The sequence below is a fragment of the Amphibalanus amphitrite genome, unplaced genomic scaffold, assembly GCF_019059575.1.
Source record: "Amphibalanus amphitrite isolate SeventyFive unplaced genomic scaffold, NRLGWU_Aamphi_draft 000001F_arrow, whole genome shotgun sequence".
Taxonomy (NCBI): domain Eukaryota; kingdom Metazoa; phylum Arthropoda; class Thecostraca; order Balanomorpha; family Balanidae; genus Amphibalanus; species Amphibalanus amphitrite.
Genome location: NW_024881499.1, coordinates 2,857,428 through 2,883,038, shown reverse-complemented (window position 1 = coordinate 2,883,038; position 25,611 = coordinate 2,857,428). Strand labels below are relative to the sequence as shown.

The 25,611-nt window shown below is 48.0% G+C and overlaps 1 protein-coding gene across 8 annotated transcripts in view; it reads right to left on the bottom strand.

Annotated features, from left to right (window-relative positions):
• The window catches only part of LOC122390465 (kinesin-like protein unc-104), a 186,145-nt gene that overhangs the window by 4,089 nt on the left and 156,445 nt on the right, over nucleotides 1-25,611 (bottom strand). For all 8 annotated transcript variants that reach the window (XM_043383463.1, XM_043383550.1, XM_043383634.1 and 5 more), the window contains 2 exons: nucleotides 7,115-7,298; nucleotides 422-660 (listed from right to left, as the gene is read on the bottom strand). In XM_043383463.1, coding sequence (XP_043239398.1) covers nucleotides 422-660; nucleotides 7,115-7,298 — 423 coding nt within the window. The remainder of the gene's footprint in view (nucleotides 1-421; nucleotides 661-7,114; nucleotides 7,299-25,611) is intronic.

Genomic DNA, 25,611 nt, shown 5'->3' with positions numbered 1-25,611 from the left:
AAAGAGAGAAAAATGTGTCACTCGCTACAGCTACAGAGGTGCCAGTGCGACGAGCATAGCTGACTACGGTGTCAGAGTTGGTTGAACGGTGAACAGAGTCAGCCGGCCGTCTCGTTGGCTACCACACGTTCTGATTAGTGAGGCTTCAGAGTGAATGATATGAGGTATAGATCGTATTGAATGAAACCAGGGTGCTCATCTGGAACACAAGCACATCTGCATGCAGAAGACACGTGTATTTTCTACAGGAAGCAACAAAAGGGCCCACCGTGCTTCCATGAGTTCCAGCTGATACGGCTAGACAGCCTCATGACTACATACATAAAGGAAAGGGACTAACATTTACTCATCCTCCGGAGTCCGGAGGCCGCACTAGGGCACATTTCTGGTAGTCAGTCCTCGGACCCGGCCCTGCCCTCACCTTCTCCAATTTGCTGATCTCCTGGTGCGGCAGCCCGGCGCCGTCCAGGCCCAGCTTCTCGCGCAGCATGAGCAGGTGTCTGACCCTGCCGACCTCCTGCAGCCGCGTCAGCTTCTCCAGCTCCCACTGGTGCTCGAACAGCAGACTGTCGCCGCGCGGCCGCCAGCCCTCCAGGTTCTCCTCGCCGCGCACGTAGGTGGCGCTGGTGTCGAGCACGCGCCGCTGACGCCGGCTGGCACCTGCGGTAACGCGGCGGTACCTCAGCTGCAGGCGCTCATATAGGTCGTGATCTATCTGATTAGCGCTGGCTCGTGGTGATGGGAAGCTTACGAGTATTCAACTGGAATTACAAGAGACCCCTGCCGACCCTTACCATTTACTCTCCAGACATGCTTTGCACATTCGTATAGTAGTTGTGCCTGCTCCTTAGCCCACTACTCGCTCCCCTGGCCGCCTCACCTATGCCCTTTGTTCCCACCCTGCCCGGGCTGCATCTGTGTACCGTAAACGGGGGTGACTTTGCCTTGCGGGGTGACTGCCATGCTTCTCGAAAAATGCTTTAGGGAGATCTACAGTGATATTTTACAAAGAATGTAATAATTTTTTATGCACAAATGAAAGATAATTGATGGGCCTTCCAATATAACCCACACTGAGAGATAAGTTACCACTAAATACCTAACTGGGCTTCATTTTATTGGAGCCATTGAAATGGTCAAATTTGAAGAGGTTCAAACTTTTCATTATCTAGCCATGTTTTAGACCAACTCCGATGCTGAACCTTGGTATGGTTGATCATAACAAGATTGTTAAATTGGCATATCCAACAAAATTGCCATTTGTCACTTCAATTATCTAAAATTTTTGGTGGCGATTTTTCCAAGTAAATTGCAGGCCACATGGGGTGACTTTGCCACCATGTTATCAATGCAAAAATGAAATACTTATGCGATGCAATTCAAAATAATTTCTTAATGTAGCATCATTTTGATCTCCAAACTGGTTTTTAAAAAGTAAAAGTTTATATGTTGAAAATTAACACAGGAATGCACAGTGGGAGTATAGAACGGCAAAAAATACCAAAATCAAAAAATGGATGAAGCTGGGCCCAACTTTTCAGCACAGCCAAGATAATCTACAACTAGGTACTGAGTTTGCCAGTAAGACTGGCTGAAGAAATATGTACCATTTTATAGATCAAAACGCTAATAATAAAAGTGCCGGTAAGTTGCCGCAAGAACGTCCACTTTCTGTTCCTCTCAATGCCACTGGAAGAAAGCGGCAAGGTCCAAGAGTACACTGTAAAAAATATTGACGACCTATGTGTTAAAACAAGGGTCTCGAAACAGTCACCAGGTTGTCAATGCTTCCGGTACCTACCACTTGATTAGTTACCGCTTAGTTAGCTTACAGGCTGAGAACTATCCAGATCGTTATGATCCGGTATTGTAATGATACCCTAGGTGTACCTTTGTTTTGAAGTGCTGAATTAACTATCAAGGTTGTTCGACGTTTGTTTTCGCCTCAATCCGAAACGAGGAAGACCCTCATCAAATTATTAGGTGAAAGCCAGCCTCAGGATGATCAAAATACTAGGGGTAGTTTTGTCATAGTAATCTGTGAAGGGTGCGGAACAAGCCGTAGCAATGCACTCGTCACTAAACCAGCCTGAGATTATTCGCCAGGTAGCTGCTGCGTTTCCCTACTTGCTGAATCATGTTTGCAACTTTCCATTTCCAGACACTTTTTACGGCAAATAAATTGTTGGGTTATTTGGAAGGTGAATGACAATTTTATTTCTATAAGTCAATACATTTGTATTTCCGATTGCCCTAAAACTTTTTTTTTAATCGTTTGCGGTAGGTTTTTATTGTTCGCAATAAAGTTGCGCACCTGTGAATCCTTCACTTAAGCCCGGTTCTGACTGCCGTTTTTCGATCGTTTGGTGGATCGTATGGTGATCGTATCGTGATCGTATGGTGATGGGATGGGGATCGGCACGCCCCTTTCCCGATCGCCGCGATGGTAATCGTATGTGTGCAGTGAGAACCGGGAAAAAACGTGACTGTGCGCGTGGTTCGGTAGCGGCAGATCGTACGTCGTAGTGCGTTCCGTCGAAAGATGGATTGAGTTTATCTTTTGCCTTGATCGTATCGTACAGTTGACATCGTGTGGGGAACTCGCTGTGCTGCAGCTTTCCTTGCTGCTGTCTTGTGGAAGGTTTGTGCTAACATATTTGATATAACTTATCTTATTAGTAGCATACTTTAAATAAATCACGGTGACTATAAATAAATAAGCTTGATTGACATACTTATAATCAAATTAGGTACTTCCACTTAGAAGATACCATACGAAAAATCATTGATTCGTTCAGGTGCGTCAATTATACATCAAAGTATTAATTTTATTGCACGAAAAAGCCTTACCCGATAATGTTAATTTGATACTTAAATTAAGAAATGTTTTAACTACATTTAACCTCTTTTTAAGTCTGAAAAGTATTAATTTCCCTCTTTATAGATCTCGTCCCGTTCATGGCGGCCAATCAACGCGCTTCCCTCAGATGACGTCATCTGTGCGCCTGCGCTCTGCCGAGCCGGCAAGCCTCGTGGTGACCGGCGATTTACCGGCGACACTGGAGGTGTACATAGATATCTTACCAATGAATTCCTGTCAATTTCAACGAACCGATTTTCAAGAAAACCGATGCACAGCATTCACAATACTCACTTTTAGGTTGTAGGTTACTTTCCAGGACAATTTGACATGATTTTCTATTTTTCCACGCATTTTCAAAATTGCGTACCCTCCACGGCCGAGAATGGTTTCCGCCGCCATGCTGCTCCAATCAAGCCGAAATGTTGATTAACTTCACGGAATAGTCAGAGCCGACTACTCAAACTAAATTATTGAATTAGAGAGATGTTTTAAACTACATTTAACGTCTCTTCAAGCGTAAAAAGTATTTATTTCGTTCTTATCTATCACCGCCGGCAGTAATGGCGGACGCAGACTCCCACACGATACGCACGATCCGCACGATACGATCTACCAGTTACCAGATCGTATCGGGCCTAGAGATTTTCATCTTTTTCCGCCAGCCACGCTCACCATACGATCACCATACGCTTACCATCCGCTCCGATCGATTTCGGCAGTCAGAACCGGGCTTTAAAGGGACCCTCCCACCTTCAAAAAAGTTTATGAATTGGCATGAAAGTGATGTCGCTCGGTTCAGAAAGAGCGAAAACGAATATCTACCAAATTTCACCGAAAAATATTCACCGGTTTTCAAGATATTAGACTTTTACTTTTGTTTACTTTTTGGGATCTCCGCTGTTCCTAGCGACTTTATTTAAAAGTGCGGCATTTGTTGCGCGCAACGCAGCATATACCACCGCGTGCTACAAAACGTTTTAGTCAAACATTTAACGGACGTTCGAAAGCCTGATGACGTCATCAGAATCCCGTAATGGTTAAGAGATAGGGACCACGCTGGTCCCACCCTGCAAGTAAAGGGAAGAAATTTCTTGAACACCATAAAGCTGCGGGGGTTGCGACCAGGATAAATGGTGGTTTCTGAGCCTGGCCGCAAACTTGGCTATCTCAACTCAAAACTAATGTTAAGGTGGGAGGGTCCCTTTAATGCGTTCCCGGCTTACCCGGCGCCGGTTGCGCCGTGTGCCGTGCCGCGTCCGGTCGGGGGTGCGTGCGTCTGTGAAGTGCGAGTGTTTATCACTGGGCAAACCTGTATCGTTTCCATTTGTGCAGTGGCTAGTTATGAAGAATTGCTGTCCGATATATGACCTGCAGTGATCGACGTTCTGATTCAATAACTTGCCATAAGCCATTTATTCTCAACTAAATCGCGCAGAGACGTTTGCAAAGTTGTCGTGGGGGGGGGGGGGTGGGAACAAGAGCGATTTTAAATGAATTGCTCTCCATGCAGTGCAATAGGACTTAGGTTTGATTTTTTCAAAAGTTGTGGAGCCGCCCCCGGTGTCCGGCCTGGCCAACTCTCTCAAGAACCGACAGCTAACGGAACACTGAAGATTCACTACGACGATTTCCGCCAAAGTTATGAAGAAAAGGCAAGTGCAAGAAGTACAAAACTTCTCTTGGTAATCAAAACTTAGGTTTGGCAAATTCCAAACCCTAAGTCACTACAACTGTGGATATAAATAAGCTGGTTATTGACGGCCAAGCTCTGGCCAATCTGAGGTTCAGACCTATCATCAAGTTCATGAGGCAGCTGCGGTTGGGCGGCTCACGGGCTCCACTGCATAGGCTCAGACAGGTACTCTACAAAATGTCTTCTGTGTTCTTAGGTTCAGATCTATCGATATGTGCATGCTTCTGATTCGATTGATAACTGTAAACGGGCGCTGGAAGTGAAATGTTCGCTTGATATACGAAAGGTGCATTGCAAGAAAGCACATTATTTCAGAAATACACTTTTATTTTATCTTGAGCGTTTTTGGAATGGGCCGGATGAATTCGTCATCAAACCGGTAAGGGATTTCGTTTGAAGACCACCGATATTTAAGAATATGATGGTCTTCAAACGAATTCGCTGGCAAATTCGATGACTGGATTGGGCGGCGTAGGATATGCTGGTCATCTGACTATGGGTTGATTAGGGCCTAGTTGGGGGGTTCGTCGTGGGGTTCAAATGTATAGCAATACGTTAGTTTTGACCTAGTTTGGGCTTCATTCGTTAAGTAGGAACAAGACGGTGCTTCTTTTGAACATCGTCACTAAACAAGCCGCCCTCGTTTTGACATTGTTTTTCGCTATTATTGTTACTAGGTACTTTGTTATCACACACAGCATTAACGAGGACCTGCTTCCAAAACAAGGCAGAAACGCTCCAGCTATTTTTGGGACGTGGTAAAAACTAACCGACACCTGGTAACTGTCATCTGACGAACACAAAACAAGCCAGGGGCTCGCAGCGTGTGTCAAAAGTAGGATGCAAAACTAGTCTGTACCCCCGACATTTAGCGTTGAGAATCATTTGACGAGGGGCTAGTCAATATTTTTTACAGTGTACCGATACAATAATATTTTTCCTTATTTATCTGTTCTGAACCATTTCTCAATTTCTATTCACTATCAAGTGTCAATTATTTTCAACAAATATAATGTATTATAAAAAGTAATGTATCTCTCCCTTTTTGTACATCATTTAAGAGCAATAAACTTCGAATTGCTTTATTTCTTCCTATTAAACAATTAGGGATGGTGGCCCTTCCCCATACAATGAACAAAAATGTTTGAAAAATATTCGTTAGTGTTAAAAAAACATTACTTGGCATGGTGGCAAAGTCACCCCTTTTTCATTTTAACTTTGCCACGACTCATTTTCTTTAAAAATTTATATTTTTAGGCAAGATATAAATACGATAATAGCCAAACCCATAGAGCTAATCTTCATCCGTGTTTTGAACATAGAGTCATCCAAATAAGTTAACAAGTTTAAATAATAGGGGAGAGTGGGGTGGGTTGTATCAGTTTTTACTCCGAGACCCATAACCTCGTAACTATCCGTGATAAACTCATTATTTCCATACTATCTCCTTCCTTGATTCTTCTGCTTTTTTGTGCAAAGTAACTTTTCCGCTACCTCTACCAGTTTTTCTGCTACGGTCTGCCGAATAGAACAATGTTTTTGATACAACTTGCCCCATGGCTTGGGTGAGTTGTATCACATGGTGGGGTAATTTGTATCACTAGGTATTTCACGTTTCAGGGAGTGTGCTTGCTACTGGTTTTGAACATAACAGCAACATTAAATGGTATTAATACAATGTATATGCTCAAAGGCTTCACTTTTATTAGACCAAGCTTAGGTCAATGCAATCCGAACGAAACATCGAAACGGACGAAACATTAACAGACTAGATGCAAAAGTGGCCCGTTAAGAGCAAAAAAGCCAACACATTGTGCCGAAATGGAACGAGTATTGACTAGCTACCTACAAACGCGAGACAGGGCTTAGCTTTCGCGATCAAAAGCAACATACCCATACATTCATACACGTTACAACATACCCCACCCGGCTCTGATACAACATGTACCTCGCCGCCATCTTGGAAAAAAACATGCTCGTGCTCAAAAACAGCGGACAGCTGGAGAAATCCATTTTCACTCACGCAGCCTTAGAACCTACCCTCACCATGGCTACGGAGATCTTTCAAATTCGTGCACATCTAAATGCCCAAAACACACATTTTCTTGCAACTCATTTTTTTTAGAATGACATTAACAAAACATAAAATCGGCTCTCAACTCGAGACGCGTCCACCCAGCCACACGACAGAACAGGGAAAGATGGCGCCCGGAAAACCTCGTCGGCTGGTCGTGTCACGAGCGCTATCTATTGGATAAGTTTGGCACAATTCGCCCTGATACAACTTGGACATGATACAACTCTCCCCGCTCTCCCCTACAAGCGTCTAAAGTTGAAAACATGGCAAAGTCACCCCCGTTTACGGTACCCTCCGTTCCATCCCCTGCCCCATATGCCCTCTGTTTCTGTCCCTGTCTGCCGCCTCCTGTGCCCTCTGTTCCTACTTCCTTCCCTGTCCGCCGCCCCTGTGCCCTCTGTTCCCTCCCTCTCCCCTGCTCCCTCTGTTCCCACCTTGCCCACCTCACCTGTGTCCTCTGTTCCCTCCTTCCCCACCTCACCTGTGCCCTCTGACGACCGCCGGCTGCTCAGCTCGTAGACGGCCGTCACGCGGTTGGCGTCGCTGCCCTGACCGCCGCCCAGCAGCAGGTGCCGGAAGGTGCGCGGCGCAGTGCGCGCGTGCCGCCCGTACACGGTCATACACAAGTCCTTGGTGATGATGGCCGGCTGGACACAGGACGACAGCTGCCGAACGGCGGACGGTCATCAGCTCAGGTGTAGGGCACTTTGTAAGTTTGCAGATGTTGCAAGTATTCACTGGAGATTTTATGCCTTTCAGCAAGCGTTTGCGCACTCCAAAACAGAAAAAAAGCTATAGAACTCCATACCAAACAGATGACAATCCTTTGCAACATCCGTCGGTGGGCACAAAAAGTGACGTGTCACATTTGCGTAAACATTGAAAACCGCGCCGCATTCCCGCGCGCATCCTGTTTGTCCCGCGTATTGACGTTGATTGCGCATGTTTGCAGTCAGCACCAGTCACAGTGCTCAAAGTGGAGGGACTGATACTGCACTTAAAACAGCACCGAACCTGCAATTACAATTACTCGCGGCATAAAGCATTCCGATCGAAACGGACTTCCGCTACGAGTCGTATACTGGGGTTCCGTGCTAGGACCGCTCCAGTTTGGGGTCTGCGCTCAGTCCGAGCGTTTGGAGAGTGTGTAGATTTCGTTCAGAAACAATCCCGTTTTGTTTCACCATTATGAGGCTTAAAGTTGTTCTCCTTATTGCCATTTTAAGTTCAGTTTTAATGTCATGCGTGGAGGGAGGCAGAAGAGACGGTCAGAGAGGCAGAGGCTACGGGAGAGGTCGAGGGGTTGGGAGATGTCAGGGACACGGCGGGAGAGGTCGAGGACGTGGCTGCGGCTGCAGCGGAGGACACACCAGCGAGGGGACAACTACACCAGCAACGGTAACGACATGTTAAAGAGATGGGTGGAAGCGTGGTCGGTGTGCTTGCTAAGAACGTGTTGATGTTGAATCAGCTGTTTTATTTTTACGTATTAGGTACTTAAAATGTTAGACCAAATGACATGCGTGGTAAAGGGGTTCTCGCTAGAATTGACCAAGTGTTAAAATGGTCTTTTACCATTAAAGGAAAATAATTGATTAAATAATTATGTAGAGAAACTAAACATGAACCCATCAGTCATCGCGTTTGCACGAGTTCATGAAAGATGCATACGGCGCCTTTGTCATTTACTAGGTAGGTATGTCGTTTATCAGCGTGTGCGGCTCAGAACTACTAGACTTCTTTTGACTTATAGGTCCTATGGATGACGAAAGTTTTGAATTGCATGCTTTGAGTTGATTGCCTCATAATACACTTGGAATTGTCCTGAGTTGACAGACAACATTAATTGGTTTCAGGTGTCCGCGTGCAACTGGGATGATGCTAAGGAATGTAATGGTAAGAAAAAGTCGGACCAGATGGGACACAGATGATGCCATGTGCCGTTTATTTATAATGTCATCGCCAACGTTGAGCGTTCATTAAAAACAGCAACTAGTTAGCACATGGCCAAAGGCGTCTGTCAAGGGTGTCTTGAAAGTAATATGTATTTGTTCTGACGGGTCAGATGAGAGTTGATCTTGTACATGGTACTAGGTACTTACTATCTAATATCTCAAATTGGGCCTTGATTATTGAATTGGCGCTAATATCTCAAAGCAGGCCTTAAACTGCGCCCCGTATGGCTATCGGCGGACCCTACCACCCGTAAAGGTCAGGCCACACTCACAGGTCACCAGGTCAGGTCACAGGTCAGGCCACTGGGGTCACAATATGAAAGTGTCGTGTGATGCATGTTTATGGTCCATTTTACATGACAAATACGATTATGTGGGTCAGGCATCCTTTGGGGTCAGTTTAAGTTATGTTCTGGTGAAGGTCAGGTCAAATTAGGTTTACTTTCAAAGGTGATATTTTTTTACATAAAATGGGTATTGATGCAATACAGCTCGTCAAGGGGAGTCTAATGGTGGTTTTGTTTTGCGCTGTGAGGTCTAGAATTGCCAAAAATGAGTTTGAAAATTTGATGTCATTATTTTTGAACTTTTTTTCGCTATAACTTGGCCAAAAAAGAGATATTGATCTTGAATTTGGTATGTGGATAGAAGACGTTAGGTACTATTCATATATATTCCGTTTTTTCGAAATTCGAAAAAAACTGGTTTTTTTTTTGCTATTATAGGCACCCAAAACATCTTTTCTTATTTTTAAGGGTCAAAATCCAGAAAAAATAAATCCGAGATAGCAGCTTCATAGCCCTGTCAATTTCAATCTTTTTTGTCAAAACATTTTTCTGTGTCTTCAAAGCTGTGGGCGTGACAGTCTTCTCGCGAAATCTTTTTTTAGTCGAAAACTAGAGGGACAGCATTACGCGCAGCGTAATAAATCAATTTTCAATAAAATCGGCCCAGTAGCGGGCGAGTTATGGCCAGAATAAATTTGGCGTCTCCTCCTGGCCGGCGGTGCTCTGTTCCGGTATTCATTGCCAAAGGTCAGTGACCTTCCGGCTCTGATTTCGCTCAGTTTTGCAAGCGAAGAAACTGAGCCTACGGCGCGTGCTCTCTGTTCGGAGCCGGCCGCGGCCCAAAATCCCGCAAAGATGCGCCCGCCACGTGCAAACCGGCGAGCGCACCCCCACCAAAATTTAATACGACAAACAGATGCACGCGTCCGACTTACGTCGAAAATTTCACCCCCGTAGCCCGCACCGTTCCACAGCAATAGCCCGCCAAGCGTGACGGACGCGTTACATACGGACATTTTGATTTTTATATATGTAACTAGAGGGACAGCATTACGCGCAGCGTAATAAATCAAGTTTTAATAAAATCGGCCCAGTAGCGGCCGAGTTATTGCCAGAATAAATTTGGCGTCTCCTCCTGGCCGGCGGTGCTCTGTTCCGGTGTTCATTGCCAAAGGTCAGTGACCTTCCGGCTCTGATTTCGCTCAGTTTTGCAAGCGAAGAAACTGAGGATAATGCGCGTGCTCTCTGATCGGCGACGGCCGCGGCCCAAAATCCCGCAAAGATGCGCCCGCCACGTGCACACCGCTGTACGCACCCCTCGAAAAGTTGATACGACAAACAGATGCACGCGCCCGACTCGGCGCGAAAATTTGAACCCCGTAGCCCGCACCGTTCCGGAGCAATAGCCCGCCAAGCGTGACTGACGCGTTTCATACAGACATTTTGATTTTTATATAAGTAACTAGGTGCCGAGCATTACGCGCAGCGTAATAAATCAATTTTCATTCAAATCGGCCCAGTAGCGGGCGAGTTATTGCAAGAATAAATTTGGTGACTCCTCTTGGCCGGCGGTGCTCTGTTCCGGTATTCATTGCCAAAGGTCAATGACCCCCAGCGATGTTTCCACTCAGTTTTGCAAGCGAAGAAACTGAGCCTAAGGCGCGTGCCGTCTGTTCGAAGCCGGCAGCGGCCAAAATTCCGCAAAGATGCGCCCGCCACGTGCAAACCGGCGAGCGCACCCCCACCAAAATTTTATACGACAAATGGTTGCACGCGACCGACTCGGCGCCAAAATTTCAACCCCACAACCCCCACGGTCTCCGCGCAACAGCCCGCCAAGCGTGACTGACGCGTTACGTACAGACGTTTTGATTTTCATATAAGTAACTAGGTGTCCAGCATTACGCGCAGTGTAATAAGTCAATTTTCAATAAAATTGGCCCAGTAGCGGCCGAGTTATGGCCAGAATAAATTTGGCGTCTCCTCCTGGCCCGCGGTGCTCTGTTCAGGTATTCATTGCCAAAGGTCAGTGACCTACCGGCTCTGATTTCGCTCAGTTTTGCAAGCGAAGAAACTGAGCCTAGGGCGCGTGCTCTCTGCTCGGCGCCGGCCGCGGCCCAAAATGCTGCAAAGATGCGCCCGCCACGTGCACACCGCTGCACGCACCCCCTCGAAAAGTTGATACGACAAACAGATGCACGCGTCCGACTTGCGCCCAAAATTTCACCCCCGTAGCCCGCACCGTTCCACAGCAATAGCCCGCCAAGCGTGACTGACGCGTTACATACATACATACATACGGACGTTTTGATTTTTATATATGTAACTAGAGGGACAGCATTACGCGCAGCGTAAAGAGGGACAGCATTACGCGCAGCGTAATAAATCAATTTTCATTGAAATCGGTCCAGTAGCGGCCGAGTTATTGCCAGAATAAATTTGGCGTCTCCTCTTGGCCGGCGGTGCCCTGCTCCGGTATTCATTGCCAAAGGTCAGTGACCTTCCGGCTCTGATTTCGCTCAGTTTTGCAGCGAAGAAACTGAGGCTAATGCGCGTGCTCTCTGATCGGCGACGGCCGCGGCCCAAATTCCCGCAGAGATGCGCCCGCCATGTGCACACCGCTGCACGCACCCCCTCCAAAATTTAATACGACAAACAAATGCACGCGTCCGACTTGTGTCGAAAATTTCACCCTCGTAGCTCGCACAGTTCCGGAGCAATAGCCCGCCAAGCGTGACTGACGCGTTACATACGGACATTTTGATTTTTATATATGTAACTAGAGGGACAGCATTACGCGCAGCGTAAAGAGGGACAGCATTACGCGCAGCGTAATAAATCAAGTTTCAATAAAATCGGCCCAGTAGCGGCAGAGTTATTGCCAGAATAAATTTGGCGTCTCCTCCTGGCCGGCGGTGCTCTGTTCCGGTATCCATTGCCAAAGGTCAGTGACCTTCCGGCTCTGATTTCGCTCAGTTTTGAAAGCGAAGAAACTGAGCCTACGGCACGTGCTCTCTGCCCGGCGCCGGCCGCGGCCCAAAATGCTGCAAAGATGCGCCCGCCACGTGCACACTGCTGCACGCACCCCCTCGAAAAGTTGATACGACAAACAGATACACGCGTCCGACTTGTGTCGAAAATTTCACCCCCGTAGCTCGCACAGTTCCACAGCAATAGCCCGCCAAGCGTGACTGACGCGTCACATACATACATACATACATACATACATACGGACGTTTTGATTTTTATATATGTAAACTAGAGGGACAGCATTACGCGCAGCGTAATAAATCAATTTTCATTAAAATCGGCCCAGTAGCGGCCGAGTTATGGCCAGAATAAATTTGGCGTCTCCTCCTGGCCGGCGGTGCCCTGTTCAGGGACGTAGCCAAGGGGGGGGGGGCGGAGGGGGCGCCCGCCCCTCCCTTGGGGTTTTCAGGAGGCCCCCCGAAAGGATTCAGGCCAACGTGGGCCGAAGGCCCACGTTGGCCTGAGTCCTTTTGGCCTGAATCAAACGTGGGCCGAAGGCCCACGTTGGCCAAAATCACGTCGGAGGCGAACGAAATTCACGCGGGAATCTAAAAAAATGACGTCAGAACAATCAAGGCCCCCTGACCAGCCTGACAAGTGACAGCTAGGGTCCTTCTCATCTCCTGTGAATAACCACTAATGTCTGTGTCTGACCGCTAGGGCCCCTCTGACTCCTCAGTAGAGAGGAGGCCCTCTGTGGGTAGGAGGCCCTCTGTAGAGAGGAGGCCCCCTTAGAGAGGAAACCCCCTGTAGACAGGAGGCCCTCTGCAAAAAGGAGGCCCTCTGTAAAAAAGATGCCCTCTGTAAAAAGGAGGCCCTCTGTAGAGACAGGCCCTCTGTAAAGAGGAAACCGTCTGAAATCAGAAGGCCCTTTGAAGAGAGGAGGCCCTCTGTAGAGAGGAGGTCGTCTGAAGAGAGGAGGTCCTCTGTAGAGGAAGACTCCCTCAGTAGAAAGGAGGTCCTCTGTAGGTAGGAGGCCCTCTGTAGAGTGAAGGCCCTCTGAAGAGAGGAGGCCCTTTGCAGAGATGAGGTCCTCTGTATAGAGGATGTCCTGTGTAGAGATGAGACTCTTTGAAGAGAGGAGGCCCTATATAGATAGGATGCCCTCTGTAGAGAGGAGGTCCCTGTAGAGACTAGAGAGAAGGCCCTCTGTAGATAAGAGGCCCTCTGTGGGCAGGAGGCCCCCGGTAGTCAGACAGCGTCGTATATTAAGTACATAGAGTGGAGGCCCACTGTAAGCAAATTACCTTCTGGCTTCTGGTCCCTGCTACTCTCTATGCATAGAGAGTTCTCAGTTCTCACTATAGTGAGAACTGAGAACTCAGGAAACTGTACAGAATAGACTCCCAACCGTGTCGCCGCCCACTGTAGGAAGGGACAGGGGCTCTGTAAGGAGGAGGTCCTCTGTAAACAGAAGGCCCTATCCTATGTAGACAAACTAGTTGTATAAATGCGCTCAGAGAAATCATGCCGGGTGCCGTCAACGGTTTTGCCGTCAGCGGTTTTACCTGCAGTGGGCAAAAACTGCCAAAATTTACCTGCAGTGGGCAAAAACTGCCAAAATAGCCGATATTTTCGGAAACCAGTTTTCGGCAATAACTTTGTCTCAAAATTTGCACGAACTTCCCTTTACCAGCATCGTGTTCCTCTCGTCAAGACGTGTGGAATGAACTACCTATCAATTGACCTTGAAAGGTCAATTTGAAAATTTGGCCTCAGGTCAAGGTCATGCCCTGACCGATAAGGGCTAAGTTCCATATTAGTCCATCCGTATCGTCGAGCTAAACACTAAACTTAAGGTGTTTTCATCGCTCTAGCATGCCTCTATCAAAAGTTATTCGCGAAAAACAGATACCATTGGTGACCTGAGATGACCTCAGGGTTATAAAAAGGAGTCACGGGTGCCATTTTCATGTTGAATGTGTCAAAGATACTACACCTTTTTGCATTTGAATTCAACCATTCGCCATAACTGTTTGAGGAGCCATTTCAACAATCGGCATTGAGCACAACTATTCCGGCGTGGTGTGTTTCATTTCAGCCATTCAGCAAAACAGATTGAACACTGAAATGAGCGATCTGCAAAACAGTTTAACAGTTCGCCAGACTTCGGCATAGAGGGAGCCAGCTCGGCATATGACGACTACGTTCGACCATTGACGATTTGTTTTGCACAATGTCGAACCATTCGTTCAATGTCGAGTTGTAGAGGAAGATCGCCGAATAGTTTTGCACAATGGTGATTCTTTGTGACCAACCGCCCGTTTGTAGCGCCACCTATATGGCGAATGTGTACAAACGTTTTGCCCAATGGTCAAAAGCTAACGCAAAAGGTGTAGTAATTCAGTGTTTTAGAGTGTTTATAATGAGTTCCGTCTAAAAAGGGCGACTTTCAATTTCAGGTCGCAAAATTGACCTGACCTTATGTCATCGATATCAAAATTCCAAGACATACATTTTGTGCATTTTGTCGCTCTTGTGCATTTGCATCTCTAAAAGTTTCAAAGCGTTTGGTCACTACGTGTAGCTTTGGCAGACATTGAAACTTTTTATGTAGTGAGGTCATTTGACCTGACCTGTGCCCTTAAGTGACCAGGGTCTGAAATTTTCACAACATATGTAAAAATGATGTAGGATAAAGTGTGCCGCGCCGCCTTTTTTGAGATATTCACGGAAAACTGCACGGGGGTGTTTAAACACCCCCCGGCAGGGCGCAGTGCATGAACACAGCAGCCCATTTCTGTAATATATGCATGTGGCTGTGTTGGTATTTTTACGATGGATGCAATTACCCAAACCATTTATCAGATCGTGCCGTGGTGATATTCCCATAGATATGCTTCGCACAACTCATAATAATTTATTTGACCGGGAAATCAATATATATCCATCGATTGTTTGTTTCATCTACGGCGTAAATGAAGCAAACCACCTGGACCTAGGAAAACTTACTTACGAAACCATGTTTTACTTACAGCAAGTAAACGGGGCATCATTCACACAGAAATAATTGATAACCGTATAGTTTCAATCTTGCAGACGTCAGTCAGGTCAGAATCGTGACAAGCCTATTGGAAAATATAATGAACTGTGTCCTGCTTCGAGAAAACGAGTCAAAACCACCCAATTCTTTCTGAATTACGTCAGATTATCTGATCTGTAAGCACCCAGGTGGCATTTACTGACAGGGGCACCGGGAAGGATCATCTGAGGTGAGGTGAGGTCATCAACAGTTTTTAGCCAATAAATCACGATATGATGGGGCTAAATAGTTGTTAGTGTACCAAACTGTTCGCCTGGTCATAACGCGTCGATTGATACCCAGCGTGACCTTCCTAGGTCAGATTTTGAAGTTGACCTATCTATGTATGTCATTATAAACCATGCTATTTGTTATGACCTCTGGCGACCTCAATATTGACCTGACCCAAAAAAGTTGCTTGCAAAAGTTGTAAGTCGTTCAACGAACTATCAAACGCCGTTGCCGTTTGTCGCTACGATTCGTGCTTTTCGAGTTCTGACGGGGGCCAAAAAGGCCCCCGCCTGATTCAAGAGTCTTTCAGAGCCCGCCCGGAATAGTGTTACTCTGACCGTCATCCACCCATTCCTCGCAGATCCTCCCCCTCCTGCTGCGGTCCGGCCGCCACCGCCGCCGCCGCCGGCGCCCGAGTTTTTTTTTTTGCCAGTTACTATGCCACTCGGTGACTTGTGATATGCGTATGTTTCTTACGCATATCACAAGAAACATACCAGTACCAGTGCGGTAAGAAACATACCAGTGCGCTGGCCATATGAAAGCTGAACAAAAGTGAATGCATTATGTTGTATGTAATTATGTAGGCATGAGACCCTCTGTAGAAAGGAGGCCCCTTTAGGGAGGAGGCCCTTTGTAGAAAGGAGGCCCCCGGGATTCCTCCGCCCCTCCCTTGGCCAAATCCTAGCTACGTGCCTGGCCCTGTTCCGGTATTCATTGCCAAAGGTCAGTGACCTTCCGGCTCTGTTTCCGCTCAGTTTTGCAAGCGAAGAAACTGAGCCTACGGCGCGTGCTCTCTGCTCGGCGCCGGCCGCGGCCAAAATTCCGCAAAGATGCGCTCGCCACGTGCAAACCGCCGAGCGCACCCCCACCAAAATTTAATACGACAAACAGATGCACGCGTCCGACTTGCGCCCAAAATTCCACCCCCGTAGCCCTCACAGTTCCACAGCAATAGCCCGCCAAGCGTGACTGACGCGTTACATACATACGGACATTTTGATTTTTATATATGTAAATTACGCGCAGCGTAAAGAGGGACAGCATTACGCGCAGCGTAATAAATCAATTTTCATTCAAATCGGCCAAGCAGCGGCCGAGTTATTGCCAGAATAAATTTGGCGACTCCTCTTGGCCGGCGGTGCTCTGTTCCGGTATTCATTGCCAAAGTTCAGTGACCCGCCGGCTCTGATTTCGCTCAGTTTTGCAAGCGAAGAAACTGAGCCTACGGCACGTGCTAACTGCTCGGCGCCGGCCGCGGCCCAAAATCCCGCAAAGATGCGCCCGCCACGTGCAAACCGCCGAACCCACCCCCTCGAAAAGTTGATACGACAAACAGATGCACGCGTCTGACTTGCGCTCAAAATTTCACCCCCATAGCCCGCACCGTTCCGGAGCAATAGCCCGCCAAGCGTGACTGACGCGTTACATACGGACATTTTGATTTTTATAAGAGTAACTAGAGGGACAGCATTACGCGCAGCGTAATAAATCAAGTTTAAATAAAATCGGCCCAGTAGCGGGCGAGTTATTGCCAGAATAAATTTGGCGTCTCCTCTTGGCCGGCGGTGCTCTGTTCCGGCATTCATTGCCAAAGGTCAATGACTCGCCGGCTCTGATTTCGCTCAGTTTTGCAAGCGAAGAAACTGAGCCTAAGGCGCGTGCTCTATGCTCGGCGCCGGCCGCGGCCCAAAATCCCGCAAAGATGCGCCCGCCACGTGCAAACCACCGCACCCACCTCTTTCAAAATTTAATACAACAAACAGATGCACGCGTCCGACTTACGTTCAAAATTTCACCCCCGCAGCTCACACCGTTTCGGAGCAATAGTCCGCCAAGCGTGACGGACGCGTCACATTAATACATACATACATACATACATACATACGGACGTTTTGATTTTTATATATGTAACTAGAGGGACAGCATTACGCGCAGCGTAATAAATCAAGTTTCTTTAAAATCGGCCCAGTAGCGGCCAAGTTATTGCAAGAATAAATTTGGCGTCTCCTCTTGGCCGGCGGTGCCCTGTTCCGGTATTCATTGCCAAAGGTCAGTGACCTGCCGGCTCTGATTTTGCTCAGTTTTGCAAGCGAAGAAACTGAGCCTAGGGCACGTGCTCTCTGCTCGGCGCCGGCCGCGGCCCAAAATGCGGCAAAGATGCGCCCGCCACGTGCAAACCGGCGAGCGCACCCCCACCAAAATTTAATACGACAAATGGTTGCACGCGTCCGACTCGGCGCGAAAATTTCACCCCCGTAGCCCGCACCGTTCCGGAGCAATAGCCCGCCAAGCGTGACGGACGCGTCACATACATACATACGGACGTTTTGATTTTTATATAAGTAACTAGAGGGACAGCATTACGCGCAGCGTAAAGAGGGACAGCATTACGCGCAGCGTAATAAATCAATTTTCATTAAAATCGGCCCAGTAGCGGCCGAGTTATGGCCAGAATAAATTTGGCGTCTCCTCCTGGCCGGTGGTGCTCTGTTCCGGTATTCATTGCCAAAGGTCAGTGACCTTCCGGCTCTGATTTCGCTCAGTTTTGCAAGCGAAGAAACTGAGGATAATGCGCGTGCTCTCTGATCGGCGTCGGCCGCGGCCCAAAATCCCGCAAAGATGCGCCCGCCACGTGCAAACCGGCGAGCGCACCCCCACCAAAATTTAATATGACAAACAGATGCACGCGTCCGACTTGCGCCTAAAATTCCACCCCCGTAGCCCGCACCGATCCGGAGCAATAGCCGGCCAAGCGTGACTGACGCGTTACATACATACATACGTACAGACATTTTGATTTTTATATATGTAAATGGCAGAACATGACGTCATTCTGACGGCATTGGTGGCCAACCTATCATAGCCTCTGGAAAAAATTGGTCACAATGTGTAAAATTAATGCCCGGAGGGGTCTCTGAAAGTTTGTTGGCGACATCTGCAACCGCTTAGGAGATATTTACGGAAGAGGACAGGGGGGCCGTTTCGCCCCTCCACCCTACGGGGTGCGGGTTAATTGAATTAGCGCTGAAATATCATGGTATCAAAATGGGTGGATTCCAGGGGAAAAGGGCGTTTCGTTCGTTCGACGCTCTCGCAGCGTCCGAAATGGACTGCATCTTGTCGTTTTCTTCGCTAAGAATGAAAAATAAACCAGTATAACGCCTTTTGGGGCGACTAACGGAGCGAGCGAGAGGGTGGGCCTTGCACGTGCGAAATTTCGAGGGGGTACCTCCAACTGACTTGTGCACGGCACCTTACTAACCGGTCTCCAGCGATGTGCCAAATTTGAGCACAATCGGCCCAGCCGTTCTCGAGATCTGGAAGCGGCACCCTGCACGTGCGCACGTGCAAAATGGGTCCCCACTGACTTGTGCACGGCACCCTACTAACTGGTCCCTAACCGTGTACCAAATTTGAGCGCCATCGGTCGAGCCGTTCTTGAGATCTGGAAACGACCCCTGCACGTGCGCACGTGCAGCAGCACCCCAACTCTGGCACATGGACATGCAGTGCATAGTGGGTGCCTACCTACATGCCAACTTTCGGCGCAATCGGCCAAGTAGTTACCGAGATATTGCAACAATTACAAAACTGACACCTCTTCGTTTTGCACGTGGCACGTGCATAAGGGGTCACCCACATGCATCGGGAATAGTCCAATACTTGGTAGAAGGAATGAAGCTACCCTACAAAAATTACCGCGTGTAAATCGGTCAAGTGGTTGCTGAGATATAAGCCTCGCAAAAGCGTCCGCACGGCCGGGGCCGGCCGCTCATACTCAGAAATTTCCGTTAATCTAAGGAAAGACTCCGCTCGCTTCGCTCGCTCCGTAACAACTTAAAGGGACTATCCCACCTTCTAAAAAGTACCGTTTAGGATTCGGAAATGCTACTCACCAGTATAGCGCCTTTTGGGGCGACTAACGGAGCGAGCGAGGGGGTGAGTCTTGCACGTGCGAAATTTCGAGGGGGTACCTCCAACTGACTTGTGCACGGCACCCTACTGACCGGTTTCTAGCGATGTGCCAAATTTGAGCACAATCGGCCCAGCCGTTCTCGAGATCTGGGAGCGGCACCCTGCACGTGCGCACGTGCAAAATGGGTCCCAACTGACTTGTGCACGGCACCCTACTAACTGGTCCCTAACCGTGTACCAAATTTGAGCGCCATCGGTCCAGCCGTTCTCGAGATCTGGAAACGACCCCTGCACGTGCGCACGTGCAGCAGCACCCCAACTCTGGCACATGGATATGCAGTGCCTAGTGGGTGCCTACCTACATGCCAACTTTCAGCGCAATCGGCCAAGTAGTTACCGAGATATTGCAACAATTACAAAACTGACACCTCTTCGTTTTGCACGTGGCACGTGCATAAGGGTTCACCCTCATACATCGGGAATAGTCCAATACTTGGTAGAAGGAATGAAGCTACCCTACAAAAATTACCGCGTGTAAATCGGTCAAGTGGTTGCTGAGATATAAGCCTCGCAAAAGCGTCCGCACGGCCGGCCGGCCGGCCGCTCATACTCAGAAATTTCCGTTAATCTAAGGAAAGACTCCGCTCGCTTCGCTCTCTCCGTAATGATATAGTGACGAATTCTGCAAGTTTTTACACGTTTTCATCTTATACTTTTTGAGATATTGCGACTTTTATATTTCATTGTGACGTCATTTAGATCGGGTCTGTGACGTAATGAAGGATTTACTTCATGTCAATGTGGAGGGAAATTTGGCAGCAAATATATTTGCTCTCAAATATGACGCGGCTCATACAATAGCAAAAGTATCTCTGATTGGCTTATTCGTAAATCAAGTGATACTTCACTTGATTGCGTGACAGGCGTTCAAAAGGCAAATGACGTCATCAGATTGCCGTTAATGGTTAAGAGATTGGGACTTGTACAGGGAACATTTTTAAATGAAGGGAACAAATTTCTTCAACACCACGAGGCTGCGGGGGTTGCGACCAAGATAGATAGTGGTTTCTGAACCTCGCCGCAAACTTGGCTATCTCAACTCAAACCTAACGTAAAGGTGGGATAGTCCCTTTAAATGGCAAAAAAAAAATTGGTTGATTACACAGCACCACCTTAGGAGTTAACATCCTAGATTTTTTCTTTATTGGAGCACCTAGGTACTTGCTAAGATTATGCCTCCTGTATCGTTCAAAGTCAATTCTCACAACTATAGGTATCGCTCTGTTTCCAGAGAACGCCTGGGACACGTGCGTTTGTCCGGAGGGGTTCACCCTCTGCGGCGGCAGCTGCTGGCGCTACGAGAACTCCTCTCTGATCTCCTATGACGCGGCGGTGTCGCTCTGTGCCGGCCTGGGTGCCGAGGTGGCGCTCACCACCTCCTCCGCGGAGAACGACTGTCCCGTCTGTCTCGGCGGCTCCATCGGCATCTGGCTGGGCCTCCGCGGGAGCACCACTCTGGAGTCGTTTGTGACCTCAGACGGGTCGACCCCGACCTACACCAACTGGCACCCAACTCAGACGGCCCTGAGCGGCTGCGAGTCGTACGACTGTGATAACTGTGTGTACGTGAATCCCAATGATGGACAGTGGACTGTCTACCGGTGCGACTTTATTTTACTGGTTCTTTGTCAGACAAGAACCTGCTGTGCTTAGCTTTTTTCAGAGAGAAAAAAAAAACGTCAGCGCGTTTGACAGAGCAATTAACCGTCCGAGTGGTTATCAGGTAATTAATGTCAATGAGTTTGTCAGAAAAAATGAAAAATATGTTGCTTGTGCTCTTAAACAATAAATGCAAGGTTCAAAGTTATTGTCAGTTTTTTTTTCTCGGAAATATTCAGTGACACGTGTAGAAGGCGCTGATGCTCCAATCCAAGGTCATTCATCTCAAAATTTCCTCACTTCAAAGAATGGTTCTTCAAAGTTCGATCCGACTGGCAGTCCCTAGTTGCTTAACACTAGCTGGAGGATTCTAGAGGCATTTATGATGCCAATATCGAACCCCGCATGCCAATCTAGAGCCCCTATGGTTCTTTCAACATTACGTAAGGAACTTAGAAATATGAAGGTTTCCCCCGGCCCCAGTCTTTTTTTAAAGTTGGCGGCAAGTAATGGCTTACGCCCGGAGCAGTTGTCGCGTGGCCGTTAATCGCGCTTTGAATCCTCGAATAAGTCCTTGGTTTAGACGGTTTTGTGTATTATGGCTTGTTTCGAGGACAACCTACGCACCGACGGTGAGGGGGCGGATATCTGCCCCGCAGAGTTTTTTTTCTTGAATCTCGGGAAAACTGCGGCGCGCGCAAAATTTGGCACGACTATTTCTTCATCAATTTTACACATGGTGTGCAAGTTTGAACCTCCTTAGGTCACCAGCTCACTTCGAATGACCCTACCTCAAATCACTCTTTTGCAACTTTGTCACCATGTCAGAGCTACAGTAGATAACGGAGGCCTTTGAAAGTCGCAGGATGTAATGAGGTCATTGGTAGCTACAAGTTGTTTATCTCAGAATTTTGATATCGATGACCTAAGGTCAGGTCAATTTTTTTTTTACCTCCCCATAATAAGTCAATGGGGGAAAAATCAATTCCCTGATTTTTTTTCACTAAAAAGCGTCAAAATGGCCCAATATACCTACTTCATATACGATCAACTTGACTACCTTGAGGCCTTTTTGCTCTTGGGCAACTGTAAGGTCATGTGACGTCATTAAGGGTCACCAAAGGTTTTTTTGTGCTAATAGGGGAAGTTGGGGCAATGCCGGAGTTGGGGCAAAGCCGAAATTCGAGATATTTCGAAAACCGTACGACATGGATGCCACCTGTCAGTGATGCTCTGAAGCTTAACCCGCGCCCCGTAGGGGGGGGGGGCCGAAACGGCCCCCCCTGTCCTTTTCGGTCGATATCTCCTAAACGGCTGGAGATATCGCCACCAAACTTTCAGGACCCCTCCGGGCATCAATTTTACACATTGTGACCAAAATTTTTTCCAGAGGCTATGATAGGTTGGCCACAAATGACGTCAGAGTGACGTCATGTTCTGTCATTTTCGACCGAAAAAAAGACCTTTGCGAGAAGACCTGTCAGGACTACAGCTTTGAAGATACAGAAAAATGATCAAGACATAAAAGGTGTAGAATTGACAGGGCTACAAAACTGCTATCTCGAATTTTTGAAATTTTTGAGTTTTGACCCCCAAAAATAAAAAAAGCATTTTTTTGGATATATTCGCCAAAAAATCCAAAAAGTTTTTTGAGTTTCGAAAAAACTGGAATATATGTGATAGTGCCTACCGTCTTCTATCTACATACCAAATTTCAGATCAATACCTCGTTTTTTGGCCAAGTTATAGCGAAAAAACTGTTCAAAAATGATGACGTCAAATTTTCAAACTCAATTTTTGGCAATTCTAGAACTCGTAGAGCAAAACGAAGACCACCATTAGACTCCCCGTGACGAGCTGCATCGAATCGATACCCATTTTATGCAAAAATATCAACTTTGAAATTTGACCTAATTTGACCTGACCTTGACCTGACCTTCGCCAAAACGTGACCTAGGCTGGCCCCAAAGGCTGCCTAACCCACATAATCGCATTTGTCATGTAAAATGGACCATAAAACATGTATCACACGACACATTCATATTGTGACCCCCGGTGACCTGACCTCGCTGTGACCTGACCTGGTATCAGTGACCTCAGATAGCAAAGTATGTGTTTGACGAACAATGTACCATCGATGGTTTTCAATAAATTACCAATTTACTCGCTTTCACAGCACATTTCTTGAATTGCCTGTGAACGGTGAAAATCTGACCTTTGACCTGACCTGTGACGTCATTGGTTTGACCTAGGTCAATTAAATTTGGTCACAAGGTAGTTCCCGGGTGGGGCTATCGAACGCCGTTTGAATTTTGAAAATCGGCCGGTAACTTTCCGAGATCTTAGGGGGGGGGGGGGCGAAACGGCCCCCCCCCCTACGGGTGGTAGGGTCCGCCGGTAGCCCTACGGGGCGCGGGTTAAGTGACTACCAATTATCGCATGTTTGTTACCAGTCGTCATTCGGAATACTTCGGCTGTGAGGGCGCCAAGAGCGTTTTCAAGGTACGTTTCCTTTGTACTACATGCGTCTTCGAAGCTGCATTTCCTACTCATTATGCTACCGTTTGTCTGGCCAATTCGGTCAAGTAATCTTCAGCACGTCTTTGCATAAGTGTGCTGCCTATTTGAAATTTATGCAGCACGTTGAAAAGTTATGGGCCTGCAAATGAAAGTATGGCTAGCTGGGGTAATGTCGAAAACGTGCAATTACGCGCGTTAAAGCACGCTACGTGAACTTTACCGCTGTAGAATAGCAACGCGTATTTTTAGTCACACAAATTACACTTTTAACCGACACAACGGCCTGTTACCATAAGGAATGATTTACCTGGCCTTTTCTTATTATATCACACAATTATAACTTCCAGTGTGCACCAAGCGTCCTCAAGCTCTTAAAACGCGTGTCAGCTTTGACGAATTCTGGATAAAATTTGAGATAAAATAGCAAAACATCAATTTCGGCATTCCCGTAGGTCATTTCTCCCATTTTTGGCTTTCCCCGCAGTCCGGGGCAACGCCGAAAAAGTCACTTCTTTGATATTTTTAGTTTGTGCGCTTAAAGGGACCCTCCCACCTTCAAAAAAGTTTATGAATTCGCATGAAAGTGATGTCGCTCGGTTCAGAAAGAGCGAAAACGAATATCTACCAAATACCACCGAAAAATACTCATAGGCGTAGGAACAGGGGGGGGGGGGGGCCAGGTGGGCAAGTGCCCACCCACTTTTCGAGGTGGGGGGGGGCCAACCATGTGTTTTGGCCCACCCACTTTTTACTCGAGGCCCCTCGTCTCGATTTGAGAGGACGTCGTCACCTTCCAGAATAAACAAACTCGGTAAAAATAAGTTCCACGAATCCCCACGCACGGACTCCAAGGGGCCGCGATGGATCCAAGGAGGCCCTCTGTTCATACTTGTCAGTCGAAGCCCCTGAGACTGATGGCCTGAGAGACCCTCGTGGATCTGAGGAGGCCCCAATATCCACACTGGTCTGGGGAGGCCCCTGACACTGGCGGTCTGGGAGGCCCCTCTATCCACACTAGTCAGAGGTCTGAGACTGGTGGTCTGGGAGGCCCCTCCATCCACACTAGTCAGAATAGGCCCCTGACACTGGCGGTCTAGCCGAGGCCCCCTACCCTCACTAGTCAGAGGAGGCCCCTCTATCCTCAATAGTCAGAAGAGGCCCCTGAGACTGATGGTCTGGGAGGTCTATCCATCCACTGTAGTCAGAGGAGGCCCCTGAAACTGATGACCTGAGAGGCCCTTATAATCACACCAGGCAGAAGAGGCCCATGAGACTGATGGACTGAGAGGCCCTTCTATTCATACTGGCTACAGGAGACCCCCAAAACTTTCTGTCTGGGAGGTCCCTCAATCCGGCACCAGTCAGAAGAGTCCCCTGAGACTGATGGCCAGGGAAGCCCTTATATTCACACTAGGCAGAGGAGGCCCCTGAGACTGATGGTATGAGAGGCCCTCATATTCACACCAGTCAGAAGAGGCCCCCGAGGCTGATGGCTGTGATGCCCTTCTGCTCATATAACTGGCCACTGGAGGCCCCTGAAACCGGTAGTCTGGGAGGGCCCTCTATCCACACTAGTCAGAAGAGGCCCCTGAGACCGATGGTCTGAGGGCTCTTATATTCATACCGGCCACAAGAGGCCCCTGAGACTGATAGTCAGAGAGGTCCACTCCTAATGAATCTGAGGGGGCCCTCTATCCACATTTACACTTTTCTAGGGAGGCCCCTGGTGGTCTGAGAGGCCCTTTTATTTATACTGTCCACAGGAGCCCCCTGAGATTAATGGTCTGAGAGGCTCTTCTATTTATACTAACCAGAGGAGGTCCCTAGGACTGATGGTCTAACAGGCCCTTCTATTTATGCTAGCCAGAGGAGGCCCATGAGACTGATGGTCTGAGAGGCCCTTCTATTCAAACTAGGCAGATGAGGCCCCTGAGAATGATAGTCCGAAGAGCCATGCGGCGGCAACTGGCCGTGGCCATATTTCGGCTCGATAGGGCCCCACAGAGCTCATGAGAGCACCTCAAGGGCTCCTAAGTAGACACGCTTATCCCCATAAGGGTGCCACGCCGGCTTCTGAAGGCTCCTTGTAGGCATCTAAGGGCCCTTTCCGGCCTCTAACGGCTCCACCCGCCTGTGATGGCTCCACACCAGTGTTTATGAGCGCCACACAGCGGCGCCTTTGAGGGTCATACTAGTGTCTCTTAGGGCCATATATCGGTGGCTCTGGGGGCCCCACACCGGCGCCTCTGTGGGCCATCACACCTGTGCATCTCAAGGCTCTATAGGTAAATCTGAAGGGCCCACACCGACACCTCTGAGGGCCCCACACCAGTATCTCGGAGCTCTGAAGGCCCCA